Source organism: Pleurodeles waltl, chromosome 11, assembly GCF_031143425.1.
Source record: "Pleurodeles waltl isolate 20211129_DDA chromosome 11, aPleWal1.hap1.20221129, whole genome shotgun sequence".
NCBI classification, from domain to species: Eukaryota; Metazoa; Chordata; class Amphibia; order Caudata; family Salamandridae; genus Pleurodeles; species Pleurodeles waltl.
The window spans coordinates 820,564,824-820,580,035 of record NC_090450.1 but is presented as its reverse complement, the minus strand read 5'-3'; the positions used below and the strand labels follow the sequence as shown (position 1 = coordinate 820,580,035).

Here is a 15,212-nt window from a genome sequence, read left to right as displayed (position 1 = left end):
GGTGGCTCTTCAATAAAACAATGAACATTTTTATCTCGCTCGATATTAAATCCATTGTAGTTTGTCCTCCAAAATAAACTGCAATATCTTAAGCTATAAAACTACTATAGTTGGTAATGTGAAGACTGTATGCGCTACAAACTGTTTGCCAAGATGGCCGCCGCAGTGGTTTCTCATGCACTCTCTTCGCTCCAGTTTGTGCAATATAATCAGCGTATTTCGGCTACCAAACGTACTGCCAATTTGTTAGTTAAAAAAAAAGGTGGCTATGATTTCATAATAGGGTTCCGGATGAGAGCGCGCAAGCGTGCATGGAACTGCTGCCTCCAGTCTTTCTTTGGTTTCCTTGGTTCAGGGTGTGCGACAGGCGTTGGATTGGGCAGCTGTATTGGGGTCCTTTCGTCTCCACGTGAGAAGAGACGGACCTAATCCAGAGACAAGCAGAGACTACTGAAGGAAAATATGGGGGGCCAGGAGAAAAGGAAGGTAAGAAAATCTGTATGGTGTAAGGTAATAAAAGGGGCTGACTGGAGCCCAGAAGGGGAAAGTAAAGGTGGTGTATTAACAGATGAAGGTGAAAGAGAGTTTGAGAGGAATGGAAGTATATGGAATAGAAACAAGTAGGCATTCGAGAAAATGAAAACGGGTGCGAAAAACATGGGCAGGGGTCGAGGAAGAATTAAAAGAGGGCTGATGGGTACGGGCAAAAGGATTCCTTGGTCAGTAAATTAAGTGTCAACTAACGGAAGCAGCAAGTCGTACACTGTTGGTGTCAAGGCAGCCAAACAGACCAGTGAGTTCAAAGACGTTTTCGGAGACGTTGTTGTTATAGTGTCACAAGTGTGAATCTGAGTGAAGTTTATAATAAGCAGCGGTGAAGCAGCCAGCACGTGTTTCGTCCCAGATTACTTTTTAAAAGTCTTTATGTATTTGACGCACACAATTATTAAGCAAAATATTGGAACAATAAAAGGAAAAATACATAGCTGCGAAGACTTCAGATTGCTATGTGCAACATTTTCATAATGTCAGTATAATTATGAGTGACATTTCAACGACTATGAGTGACACTTTCTCGCGAGCAAAATCAAGCAGTGAGTACGAGGGAAACATATCACCTAAACAAAGCCGCCAAGTTTTCAGATTGCTTATGTGTGCCAAGGATTAATTGTGCTTTTAAGTATAATACTGTAGTTGGGAATAAGGTCCATGTAAAGAGATAAATATCAGAAACTGCCCACTTCTGAGCAGTGAGAAGCCCTACAAAAGACCTATCAACTGCTTTAAATACCCTGTAATGGAAGACCACTAACTGATTTTGACTGTAGTGAATACATAATTACTCACTATATTGCTGAGGCTTTAAACTGTTTCTAATGGCCCTTTCTTTGGTAAAGGCAGCAGTCACTGATAGGCTGGCCTACCCTCAGGTAGGTTGCGAATGTGTCTCTTTGGGGCCGAACTGTCCCTCAAGTTAATGGTGCCTGCTGTACCAACTGTCAACGTTCATCTCGAATCAAGCTTTCAGAATATTAGATTCTGGCTTGTAGCTTTGATAGTTGGGTCACTCAGGACTTGTGTTTTTAAGATCAGCCTAGATGGCGATGAGGGCAGATTCAGTGCCTCTTCCTTGGCGAAATCCAGTTTGGTGGTCTGAAAGTATGGCGTTGGCTTCAGTGAATTGTGACCTCTGGGCAAAAGCTGCTGTAGGAAAAAGCCACTGTTGGCCTGGCCAACCCCCCCCCCCCACACCTTTTGCGTAGTGTTGATGCCAACTTTGACTGAAAGTGTGCTGGTACCCTGCACAGCACCATAATGGCTTCACTGAATACTGGGAAGTTTGGTGTCAAACTTCTCAGCACAATAAACCCACACTGATGCCAGTGAGGGATTTATTGAAAAATGCACACAGAGGGCATCTTAGAGATGCCCCCTGTATGTTAGCCCAACTGCTAGTGTAGGACTGACCGGTCTGTGTTAGCCTTCCACTTTCAGACGAGTTTCTGACCACATGGGGTGAGTGCCTTTGTGCACTCTCTGGACAGAAACAAAGCCTGTCCTGGGTGGAGGTGCTTTACACCTTCCGCTGCAGGAACTGTAACACCTGGCGGTGAGCCTCAAAGGCTCAAGCGTCAGAATATAGTGTCCACAGGGCACTCCAGCTAGTGGAGATGCCTGCCCCCCGGACACAGTCCCACTTTTGGCGGCAAGTCCGGAGGGAAAATTAGGAAAAACAAGGAGGAGTCACCCCCTCAGCCAGGACCACCCCTAAGATGTCCAGAGCTGAAGTGACCCCCTCCTTGAAAAATCCTCCATCTTACTTTGGAGGATTAGGCCCAGTAGAGATAGGAATGTGCCGCCCTCCCCAAAGGGAGTGGGCACAAGGAGGGTGTAGCCACCCTCAGGGACAGTAGCCATTGGCTACTGCTCCCTGACCCTAACACCCCCCTAAATTTAGAATTTAAGGGCTCCCTGAACCCAGCTTTTCAGATTCTTGACTACCTCACAAGAAGAAGAAGAAGGGCGCTGAGCTAAAAACCCTGCAGAGAAGGAGACAACTGATTCGGCTCTAGCCCTACCGGCCCGTCTCCTGCTTCGAAAAGCTGCAAAAGAAGAGCGACGCGTTCTGCAGGTTCAGCGACTCCTGAAAAGCCTCCAGGAGACTGCCTGCATCACAGAGGTCCAATAAACTCCAGTAGACAGCGGACCTGTCCAACAAGAAAGAAGAAGAAACTGCTTCTAAAGGACTCCCACCTCACTCCAGAAGCATGAGTCCTAAACCACTCTGTACCAAACTCCCATGGCCCGTGTCCAGGTGGTCCACATAGCCAGAGAGGATCCCCAGGCGATTCCGACCAAGTGTCTACCCTGGGCTGGCTGACCTCCCCACCCCTTCACGACGACGCCTGCAGAGGGAATCCCAAGGACCCCCTGACCGCGACTGCCCGGGATGAAGATATCCAACACCTGGAGAAGCACTGCACCCGCAGCCCCCAGCCTTGAGAGAACCGGACCACCGGTACAGCTATGACCAGCGGGTAGCCCTCCACCCTATCCAATCAGTGGCTTCCCCTAAAAGCCCCCCTGTGCCTTGCCTGAAGCACCTGAGTGACCCCAGGGCCTCTCTTAGAGTTTAATTGGAAACCCGATGCTCTATTTGCACTCTGCACCCGGCCTCCCTTGTACCGCCGAGGGTGTGGGATTGGTGCCTACTTGGGGCCCCTCCAGTGCTCCTCCAAACCCCCCTGGGCTGCCTTCCGACAACACAGGAACTTACCTGCAAGCAGACCGGAACCGGAGTATCCCCTGTCTCCACAGGGGCCCACGTTATTTTGGCTCATGTTTGACCTCTGCACCTAACCGGCCCATGTTGCTGGGTGCTTGGGGTTATCTTGAACCCCCAACGGTGGGCTACCTATGCCCCGGGGACTGAACATGTACGTTTGTCACTTACCTCAGGAACTGTACTTTACTTACCTCCCCCAGGAACTGTTGAAAATTGCAGTGTCTACTTTTAGAATAGCTTTTTTTGCCATTTTAAAGAAAACTGTGTATTGTCGATTTCGATTCAAAGTCCTGAACTTGCCTATGCAAAGTAACTTTCATTTAATGTACTTACCTGCAAACTGAATCTTGTGGTTCTAGAAATAAATTATCAAAAGACATTTTTCTATATAAAAACCTATTGGTATGAAGTTGTCATTGAATGTGTGTTTTCACTTATTGCTTGTGTGTGTACAACAAATGCTTAACACTACCCTCTGATAAGCCTAACTGCTCGACCACACTACCACAAATAGAGCATTAGTATTCTCTATTATTGCCTCTGTCAAGCCTCTAGGGAACCCCTGGACTCTGTGCACACTAGATCTCATTTTGATGTAGTATATACTGAGCCAGCTTCCTACAGCAGCTCTTTCTATCAGTTTGCCTCAGAAAAGACCATTTGTAATCAATCTGTACTTGTTGGGGTCCTGCGGGTCCAGATTTGTTTTCTTTAATAACGGGTGTATGTATGCCTTTTTAAGATCTTCAGGAAAGATTCCTGTAGTTAAAGAAGTATTGATGATTCATGTTACTGGTGTTGCAGCAGAGGTAGATAAAAGAATATTTTCGAAGATGTGTGGTCAGAAGGGCAGCAGGAAGGCCTGCTTGCCTTGACCAGATACATAAAGATAAGGGAGAAGAGGAAGTAAGTGAGGTTTGAAAAGCTGGATAGGGATAATGTAACAGGCTTGGGTTGGTTATTGTAGGATACAATGGTATAAATGGAACACACTTATAAAAACATTACAGTAAGCGGCCTTGCAGACCTAAACAGAAGTCAAAATGTTCTGAGAGCAAGAAGCCCGACCTTTCATAGCAACCAAAACAAGTTTAAATTGCTGAGAGTTGTATACCCCTCACTGTAAATGCATACAGCACTGTCACATGGTCAGTCATATAGCGAATTATATTTGTTGTATTTGCGTGATTGGCTGATAAATAATATGGTTATGGCTAATGAATGGAAACATTTATTTACAAACGTAAATGTACCCATATTTTAAAGGATTGCTTTCTATTTAAATTTGCTCTTGGTGTCAACATGTTTTAAAACTTATTGGTGAATCATAATGGAGTGCCTTACTAATATACATTAATGTTTTTAGTTGTTACGCGCCTTATGGATATGGTGACCACAAGTGATGGTTTTTAGTCTCTTTGAAAACTTGATGTTTTACTGTATGAATTCCTGAACTGTTTGTTTTACTCATGATGTGTTGCAATTGTTTGAAAGACTTTACTGTCAAAATAAATGTGTTGGTAATGTTTATATAGACAGTGCATCTAGTAGCTACTCATCCAATGATGACAATGATTACTTCGTTTGTAGCACTTTCTGCTACTGTATGATACTTGCTGATTTAACCATGTCATACTCATTTTCATTTTTTTGGTGCTTATTGCTTTTGGTGCTAAAGAATAAAAGGCGTCGGGGCACTGGAATTTGGCATCTGTAATTGATTTGTGCAGCTGGCACATTATTTTATCAAAATGCGCATATTACTCATTTTCAAAAACATACTGCTGAGAAGTGTCCCCATTAAAAAAAAAAATCTGTGTATTACTGGAACAGTTTTTTATTTTTTTTTTAAAAAAAACATTTTGTTTTTATTTTGTAAAGTAGTCAGCTCATGTTGGGTTATTAAAATGTATTGCAAAAGTAAAGAAGCTTTAAGTGAGATGTTTATAGGGAATGCTGTAAGCTTCTGCACAAGAAAGTAAAATGTCTGGTAGGACTCAATAAATTAGCATTGCTTCCAGATACTGACAGTACCTCAGCCAAGTGTAGAAAATCTCCCATGAAGCTCAATTTCACATAAAGCAGCATAGAACTTTAAATAAAAAAAAAAGTACCAGGGGAAAAAAATGGAACCCCCTCCTTTTTTTTTTTTATCTACCCTGTTTGCCTCATGCTAATGTGTACGGATCATACATAGATCCCCTCCAAAGATGTCTAATTACAAATATATTATTTCCTGTTTCAAATGTCTTGTATTTTGAATTATGATGGAGTAACCATGGCAATTTACATTCAGATAAGTAACGTCATGTCAGAAAAACGTGAGTTTTTTTTTTTTTTGTGTATACCAACATTTTGTAGTAATCAAAAGGCAGCACTTGATGAAACTCCTTGAAAATAAATAATGAAGGGTTCTGCTTTTATGCATTGACATCCCTTTTCGGCCTTGGAAGTAAGTGGGATTGAGGAAATGGAGGTCTGTGGTGGCCAGTGGCAAGGAGAAGAGTGTGGTTAGGGTGAGGGAAAAATAGGATGGTAAGCAGAAATTAATCAAAGAGAACAGTGAAAAAAGAAGAAGGTGTGGCTGTTGAGATGGAGAGAAATTAAAAGTTAGATGGACTGGAAAGGCCTTGAAAAAAGGAACGAAATGGTCTCATTAGAAAACAAATCATAAGGGGGGTAATAAGTTGAATGTAAAGGGCACTTCGAGAAGGCAAATGTAAGGGACAGGATAAAAGGGGGCAGAGTGGTACTGGAGGTGGCAGGGGAAGCAGCTAAGGAGGAACTGAAGGAGAAGAGGATAGGTTTGATGATTTGAATGGCAGGAAAAGAGGGTAGGAAGTTGGGAGGAGGCTGCAGGGAAACAGGAAAAATATTGAGGGGTGTCAGATGACTAGAAGAGAGGTACATTATATTAAAGAGGACTGAAGCGAGTAGGAGAAGATAGTAATTGTTTTGCAGCGCATGCTACGTCATGTAGGGTGTGTGGTTGAAAGGATATTGTTATTTTTATTTGGATCCTATGTGGGAAGTGTTTCCATGTTGTGTGTGATGCCCACCGAGGTGTGGTTATCGTATTGTGGGCCGCAATGCACACCACTGTATTTATCTAGGAAATAGCAGAGTTTTCATCTATCTCCAGAAGGGTATATGCTCCTGAGTGCTTCTAATGCTGGCTCGTAGTGAGTTCCAGATCTTGGTAGGTTGTCCGTAGAAAGCAGTGCCTCCAATGGATGTCTTATGATAAGGTGTTCCAATGATAAGTAGTGCAAGCCTGGAGCACAGTGTTCTGTTTGGTTTGTTTTGCTTGAAAGTAACTTGTAGATTTAGAGGTCCTTTTTCTTGGGGGCTCCATGGGCAATGCAAAGTGCCTTGAACATTGCTATTCTAGCTATAAATAGCCAATGCAGCGATTGCAGATCTGGCGTCATGCATTCTCTTAGGCGGAGAAGAAGCCTTGCGGCATTTTGAATGAGTTGTATTTTGGTTATAATGAATGCAGGTGTGTCAAGGTATAAGCTGTTGGCATAGTCATGCTTGGAGATGATGAGGATGGCTTTGTATTTTATGTTGGCATGACAAGTATGGGAAGATGCAACATAGTGTTCTCATCATGTAGAAGACACTTTTTGTGACATTGTTCGCATGAGATTTGAAAGATAAGTCTGAATCCATGGTTATTCCTAGGTTTCTAACTTCTCATGATGTTGTGATAGGGGCCTCAAGTTCCTTAGGCCATATGGCAGTAGGCTGGTGGTTTTGCAATTGTCCGCATTTCATAATCTGTCTTTGCGGTTTTGAGTTTTAGATGTTTCTTCATCATCCATTTGTTTATGGCTTCAAAGCAGCCATCAAGTTTTGCATTGTAGATGTGTAGGAAGTTGGCTCTGTATGTGCTATTTCAAAGTAAGGAATAGCATGCACAGAGTCCAAGGGTTCCCCTTAGAGGTAAAATAGTGGTAAAAATAGATAATACTAATGCTCTATTTTGTGGTAGTGTGGTCGAGCAGTAGGCTTATCCAAGGAGTAGTGTTAAGCATTTGTTGTACATACACATAGACAATAAATGAGGTACACACACTCAGGGACAAATCCAGCCAATAGGTTTTGTATAGAAAAATATCTTTTCTTAGTTTATTTTAAGAACCACAGGTTCAAATTTAACATGTAATATCTTGTTTGAAAGGTATTGCAGGTAAGTACATTAGGAACTTTGAATCATTTCAATTGCATGTATACTTTTCAAGTTATTCACAAATAGCTATTTCAAAAGTGGACACAGTGCAATTTTCACAGTTCCTGGGGGAGGTAAGTATTTGTTAGTTTTACCAGGTAAGTACGACACTTACAGGGTTCAGTTCTTGGTCCAAGGTAGCCCACCGTTGGGGGTTCAGAGCAACCCCAAAGTTACCACACCAGCAGCTCAGGGCCGGTCAGGTGCAGAGTTCAAAGTGGTGCCCAAAACGCATAGGCTCCAATGGAGAGAAGGGGGTGCCCCGGTTCCAGTCTGCTTGCAGGTAAGTACCTGCGTCTTCTGAGGGCAGACCAGGGGGGTTTTGTAGGGCACCGGGGGGGACACAAGCCCACACAGAAATTTCACCCTCAGCGGCGCGGGGGCGGCCGGGTGCAGTGTTAGAACAAGCGTCGGGTTCGCAATGGAAGTCAATGAGAGATCAAGGGATCTCTTCAGCGCTGCAGGCAGGCAAGGGGGGGCTTCCTCGGGGAAACCTCCACTTGGGCAAGGGAGAGGGACTCCTGGGGGTCACTTCTGCAGTGAAAGTCCGGTCCTTCAGGTCCTGGGGGCTGCGGGTGCAGGGTCTTTTCCAGGCGTCGGGACTTAGGTTTCAGAGAGTCGCGGTCAGGGGAAGCCTCGGGATTCCCTCTGCAGGCGGCGCTGTGGGGGCTCAGGGGGGACAGGTTTTGGTACTCACAGTCGTAGAGTAGTCCGGGGGTCCTCCCTGAGGTGTTGGTTCTCCACCAGCCGAGTCGGGGTCGCCAGGTGCAGTGTTGCAAGTCTCACGCTTCTTGCGGGGAGATTGCAGGGTTCTTTAAAGCTGCTCCTTTGGATAAAGTTGCAGTCTTTTTGGAGCAGGTCCGCTGTCCTCGGGAGTTTCTTGTCGTCGTCGAAGTAGGGCAGTCCTCAGAGGATGCAGAGGTCGCTGGTCCCTTTGGAAGGCGTCGCTGGAGCAGAGTTCTTTGGAAGGCAGGAGACAGGCCGGTGAGTTTCTGGAGCCAAGGCAGTTGTTGTCTTCTGGTCTTCCTCTGCAGGGGTTTTCAGCTAGGCAGTCCTTCTTCTTGTTGTTGCAGGAATCTAATTTTCTAGGGTTCAGGGTAGCCCTTAAATACTAAATTTAAGGGCGTGTTTAGGTCTGGGGGGTTAGTAGCCAATGGCTACTAGCCCTGAGGGTGGGTACACCCTCTTTGTGCCTCCTCCCAAGGGGAGGGGGTCACAATCCTAACCCTATTGGGGGAATCCTCCATCTGCAAGATGGAGGATTTCTAAAAGTTAGAGTCACCTCAGCTCAGGACACCTTAGGGGCTGTCCTGACTGGCCAGTGATTCCTCCTTGTTGCTTTCTTTGTTCCCTCCAGCCTTGCCGCCAAAAGTGGGGGCCGTGGCCGGAGGGGGCGGGCAACTACACTAAGCTGGAGTGCCCTGCTGGGCTGTGACAAAGGGGTGAGCCTTTGAGGCTCACCGCCAGGTGTTACAGCTCCTGCCTGGGGGAGGTGTTAGCATCTCCACCCAGTGCAGGCTTTGTTACTGGCCTCAGAGTGACAAAGGCACTCTCACCATGGGGCCAGCAACATGTCTCTAGTGTGGCAGGCTGCTGGAACTAGTCAGCCTACACAGACAGTCGGTTAAGTTTCAGGGGGCACCTCTAAGGTGCCCTCTGGGGTGTATTTTGCAATAAAATGTACACTGGCATCAGTGTGCATTTATTGTGCTGAGAAGTTTGATACCAAACTTCCCAGTTTTCAGTGTAGCCATTATGGTGCTGTGGAGTTCGTGTTTGACAAACTCCCAGACCATATACTTTTATGGCTACCCTGCACTTACAATGTCTAAGGTTTTGTTTAGACACTGTAGGGGTACCATGCTCATGCACTGGTACCCTCACCTATGGTATAGTGCACCCTGCCTTAGGGCTGTAAGGCCTGCTAGAGGGGTGACTGACCTATACTTGCATAGGCAGTGAGAGGCTGGCATGGCACCCTGAGGGGAGTGCCATGTCGACTTACTTGTTTTGTTCTCACTAGCACACACAAGCTGGCAAGCAGTGTGTCTGTGCTGAGTGAGAGGTCTCCAGGGTGGCATAAGACATGCTGCAGCCCTTAGAGACCTTCCTTGGCATCAGGGCCCTTGGTACTAGAAGTACCAGTTACAAGGGACTTATCTGGATGCCAGGGTCTGCCAATTGTGGATACAAAAGTACAGGTTAGGGAAAGAACACTGGTGTTGGGGCCTGGTTAGCAGGCCTCAGCACACTTTCAATTGTAAACATAGCATCAGCAAAGGCAAAAAGTCAGGGGGCAACCATGCCAAGGAGGCATTTCCTTACAAGATGTTTTTGAGGCTATCCATTTTTTTAAATGACTTGGAAGTCATGCATAGTTGTAGCAGATGAGGTCGTACGATTTTAATTAGATTTGGTAAGGGGGTTAAATAGATGTAGAATAATAGAGGGGATAGGATGGACCCCGGAAGAATGCCACAGTGTTCCGTGTGAGGAAGTGGTGTCAAAGGGGTAGGTAAGCTATACTTTGTGAGATAAGCCATTTTAAAGGATCTTCATGGACTCCAATATTGTGAAGTCTATGCAGTAGGATGTTGTAAGGAAATGGAGTGTATTACATGGTGTGGGTTTGTAACCTCACAGTGTAATCCACTTACCAACCCCTCTAAGACTCTTAAGTTTCATTTGCCAAACCCTTAGCTCAACTCTGGGTAGCTGTGACTCTGAGCAGCAAGACTTACACAAAGGAACAAGTGTAAAGCATTTAAACCGCATCAAAGCAATTGAAGAAGAAACCCGACAAGACACCAAAGTAATCTGACACCAGTTTGTAGGAACATGCATTGGCAAATTAATAAAATTTGACACTTAGCCCAAACCTTTTAGTGCAAAAGTTTTAAAGTGTAATGTGGTTACTTTGAGTCACTTTAGGTGACAGTCACCAGTAGGGAGCCAGTCCGGGGTATGAGCAAGGTCCTCAGAAACAAGTGCATGGATACCCGAAACCGGGCTTCCCAGCGCTAGTAGGGATGGCTTAATTGAGGAATAGAACTTGATTAAGGGGACAGGTACGTTTTTAAAAACTGTGTTTTCTAAAGCTCACAAAGTTGTTTTTCCTTCCCAGGTTAATAGGCAAGGAGTTTCAGAGCTTGGGTGCAAGATAGGCGAACCAACGTCCACCACTTCTGGCTCTGAATCCTGGGGACAGCCAAAAGATCTAGGTTGTTCAACCTAAGAGCCCTGATGGAGTGCAATCAGCTAATGTAGAACGTTTGGACCCATTTTAGCCTTGTCCTGGTGTACATGGCATAATGCCTTGAATTGTACTCTGCAAATTATAGGACACCAGTGGAGGGGTTTTAGTGCTCACCCAGCTGACTGCATATTTGGGAGACCTAGTAGTATTTGGGCAGTAGCATTCTGAATGGGTTTGGAGTGTATTAGTAACTGACTTAAGACTGCCCAGGTAAAGTGAGTTGCCATAGTCCAGGCGTGATAAAATTAGTCCTTGGATCACTGTTCTCCATGGTTCCATCAGGAGCCATTTAAAAGTTTTCCTGAGGGCTCTCAGGAGACCAAAACAGCTGCCAGCTGTCTTTTTTTTTTTTTTTTCTTCCCCTTGTGATTTCGTAGAAAGAGGCTTGTCCAAGGTGAGCCCTAGGCATTTCACCTCCAGCTTGGGGACTGGGAGTTCCCTTAGAGCAGGGGGCAACTAATCTGCTGCCAGAGGGATGAATTATTTCTCACCATCATGACCTCAGTTTTCTCCCCATTTCATTTTAGACAACAGACTGCCATCCATTTGGCCACTTTCTATAGGCAGCTGTTCAATCTCATGGACGTGGTGTTGATATTAGGTGTTTGTGAGACAATCAGCTGTGTATCATCGACATACACCAATGTGAAGTCAAAGGGCTAAATGATGTCTGAAAGCGCACATACATTATATGGTGAAAAGTGTGGGGCTCAGTGAAGATCCCTGCTGGACACCACATTTCAACTGAAGACTGGTTGAGTAGAACGGTCCCTCACTAACTTGAAAGTGTTGCTCATCCAAGAAAGAGGAAATCTATTATAAAAGGCATTCCCCACAAAGCCTGCTTCTTCCAGATGATGCACTAAGGTGGAGTGGGATACTGTCTCAGGCGGTGCTTAGGTCAAGAAGAATCGGAGTTGCAGAACCTACATGATTCAGGACCATCTTAAGGCCCTTACTACTGCTGTTTATGTGCTATAGCCAGCATGAAATTATGTGGCAAAGTAGTTTTCAGTCAGTTTCAGTCAATTTTATCCTTTGCAGGGCTTTTACTATTGAAGTGGTCCTGATGTAAGGGCGAAGGATGCTGAAGATGTTCAAAGGATGCTGTGGTTGCGATGTGGTCAATGAGGGATCTTGCTGCAACTGTTCCTCAGTCTTGAAGGCGGTGAGGTGGTCCTGGTCACAGGGTCAAAATCCCTCAAAGTCCTCTCGCTGGCAGAAGTCCAGTTGCTGGTGGACTACCAGTAGCCCAGTACTGGGATCACAGGCTACTCCTTCCTGGGTCGATAACTTGTCCTCTGGAGGTCCCAGCTGTTTTCTGATGACACGGGTTCAGCAAACTCAGGTGCAACGTTGTGCGTTGGGTCCTGGTCTCTGGTGCTGCACTGTGACAGTTGACGGTAGAATGAAGTTTCTGGGCTACCAACGTGCCTAGCAGGTTTCTCAGCTGTTGTGTCCATGTGAACATAAAGCAAGTTCACTGAACCATGGAGCCTCTTGGCTTTGGCTGGGCTCTGGAGAAGACTACTCCCCGAGCAGGACACAGCATGCACAGTCACTCTCATTTGCAAATAACCAGGTTCAGCCGGTGCAGTCCATGCTGGTCCAGCTTCTTTTTGCCAGTCCCATGGTGCAGCAGGACAGTCCTTCATTGGTCTTCCATTCCCAAGGAGATCACAGTTCGGGGCTTAAGGGCGCCCCTACTTATGCTCATAAAATGCCCTCAGGGCAGTATGTGTTTGCTGGCTAATGGATTCTTTCCCACCTGATGACCACTTGCCACGATGTATGGTATCTGGGCATTCCAGGATGCACCATTCTGCCCATTTCGAGTATGGCACGACCCTTCTCCTGGCATGTGGAGCCCCCTAGCCCTACCAATAGGTGTGGCTGCCAAAGGGGCTCCACACCCTTGGAAAACCAGTTTGACAACTGGCTTCCTCTTGCCTGTCACCTGAGCAGGCCAATATGGTTTCCAGTCCTGGGAGACATTAGCACGTCTCCCCAGGAGGACAGAAAGCCGTGTACAAGACAGACCCATTAAACATGCCTGTAAATCGTGGGCAACTAAAGTGGATTCTTCTAAAGTTGTGCTTTGCCCACCAGTGACTATTAAATTGAACTTGATGCACTGATACGTTTGGTTCCAAACAGTAAGAGCTTTAGAAGTCGCATTCAGAAGTTAGCAGGGCTGAGGTGTCAGCCTGTAACTCTGTACTTGCCAATGGGGCTACTAACCTATCCACAGTAAAAACAACAATTTAGTGTATTTACTGCTGGAGTATGTCAAAGTAAATGTTCCACTTTGTAATATACAGCTCCCTCCCTTAGATGTGGCGTAATTATATTAAAAAGCTTGGTTTGGACTTTGCAATTACCTTTTATGGCAAAGTCGAGTAAGCTGTTTAATCCTACCCTTCCAGTCTGCAGTCTGGGATCCATGTTTTACCTTGTCTCACTCAGGGTGGCACAAGTGCTGCAGTCTCTAGAAGACAGTCTAATTTACAAGCCCTGGGGACCCCTGGTACCATATACTAGGGACTTACAATTAAGTAAGCCTATTTCAACTGGGGACAAGCCAGTTGAACATTCACGATTTTTAAGGGTCTGAGCACATGCACTGTGTTCTGTTTAGAAGGGCTCCAGGCATTTCAGAGTCATTTCACCAGCACGGAGTAGTCACAATAATGGCAAAAAGCAAAGGTAAACCTAACAAAAATTGTCTGTTTGCTAATGCAATCCTAGCTAATATGTGCAGGAGATCAGAACTCATCCAGAATTTTGGTAATTGTTCTTGACTATTCAGTGAGGAAGGATGTAGTAAAACAGGCTGACCATTGCAGAGCCAGCTGTACCTTACATCCTTCTTTAAGGGTCATTCCTTCTGGAGAGCTGATCTACCTCAACTAAGACAGGTCCCACCCTAAATAGGGCCTTTGCTAGGGTAGGACTGCCTCTTCCAACCTTTTCTCCACCCTCTACTTGTGACTATGAGGTTCCTACCTCACCTTAGCTAGGACAACACCTAGCCGACCCAAAGAGGTCACATGTCACTTGAATAACCCATTATGACCAACAGGGTCAGAGGGCCTACCTAACTCCCCGTCATGGGGTCTCAAAGGCCAACAACCAACAGTGACTACGGATGGCTATCAGTGGCCAGAACAACACCCTGAGCTCTCCACAGATGGGTGGAGGGGCTATTTTAGAGAATACTGTGAGTTCTTGAGGCCTATCCAACTTTCCTTAGTGGGGGCTACCACCTCAGGTGGCAGACACCCTCCTTCCATCTTTTCTTCTGTCAGTTCGGGGGGGGCACCCTGACTCTGAGCAGTGGCCTGACTCTCCAAGACTTCTTGGGGTCAGGAAAAGCCTCACCATGGCCAGGCTTGCACCTACTCCTAATTGGGTAGGTTTTCTCTTGGTCTCTAACTAAGAGTGGCCTTCCTTGCCCACACTTACCACTTTTCTGGGGCTTATGTCTCCTAACTTTAGGGACAGGACGTCCGGGATCCTTGAAATTAGCAGCACCATGGGCGGTTACCCCCTCTGCCCTCAAACCAACCACTGGGAGGTCATTGACTAGGAGACAATCTAGGGCGAGGTCAGGACTGACTACCACACTATCCCACTTAAGGGTGCCTCCTACCTGTAGGGACACCAAGGTCACAGGGCACTTTGTGATCTCCCCTGGGGTTATCCTAACCTTACCTCTCCTGGGAAACACTGGTCTGGGGACCTGTCCTCCACTATTGGTGTGAGTGGCACTTGTGTCTTCCAGAGCAATGGTTGGGATCCCATTCACCTTGAGGTGGTAAAAGTGCCTACTTCCACCCCCTGGGATCACCAGCTTACCATCAGGACCCTTTTCCCAGTTGAAAGCTACTAGGACCTCATCATCTGAGGTATCCTTTTCAAAGGATACAGTAGACACCACAGTGCTAATCTCTTTTTGGGCCATGCTGCACCCCATCAGTACTGTCTTGGCTGCTGGCAGTCAAAATACAACTTCTTGTTTAAGAGTTTCTTTAGCCCTGGGTCTCCACTACTCCGCTTGCTAGAGGTGGGTTGGGTCTTGATCCCCTTCTTAGGGTTTTAGTGTTCTGGGGGAACATCTTTGATAGGTGTTCTGCTTTCCTGCTTTCCTGCTTTCCTCCTTTCCCTTCTGTGGGCCTACCCCCCACCCCTCTTCTTGGGATAACCCCAGGGCCGTCTCGGGTACTGATGTCCTAACACATTCATCTGCTATCTTACCCATCTCTCTTGGGCCAGTTAGCTTTGAGTCTACTAGATGATGGTGTAACCTTTCAAAGGGGCAGTTTGTAAGGATGTGCTCCCTGACCAACACATTATAGAGCCCTTCATAGGTACTCACCATGTTACCTTTTACCCAACCAGCCAGTGCCTTTACTGATGCATCTACGAAGTCCACC

At 46.1% G+C, this 15,212-nt stretch overlaps 1 protein-coding gene across 1 annotated transcript in view; it reads left to right on the top strand.

Moving 5' to 3' along the window:
* The first annotated feature begins 352 nt into the window (after positions 1 to 352).
* Positions 353 to 15,212, top strand: part of PES1 (pescadillo ribosomal biogenesis factor 1) — a 210,061-nt gene continuing 195,201 nt past the window's right edge. Inside the window, exon 1 of the mRNA XM_069214643.1 lies at positions 353 to 486. Coding sequence (XP_069070744.1) covers positions 463 to 486 — 24 coding nt within the window. The 5' untranslated portion in view covers positions 353 to 462. The remainder of the gene's footprint in view (positions 487 to 15,212) is intronic.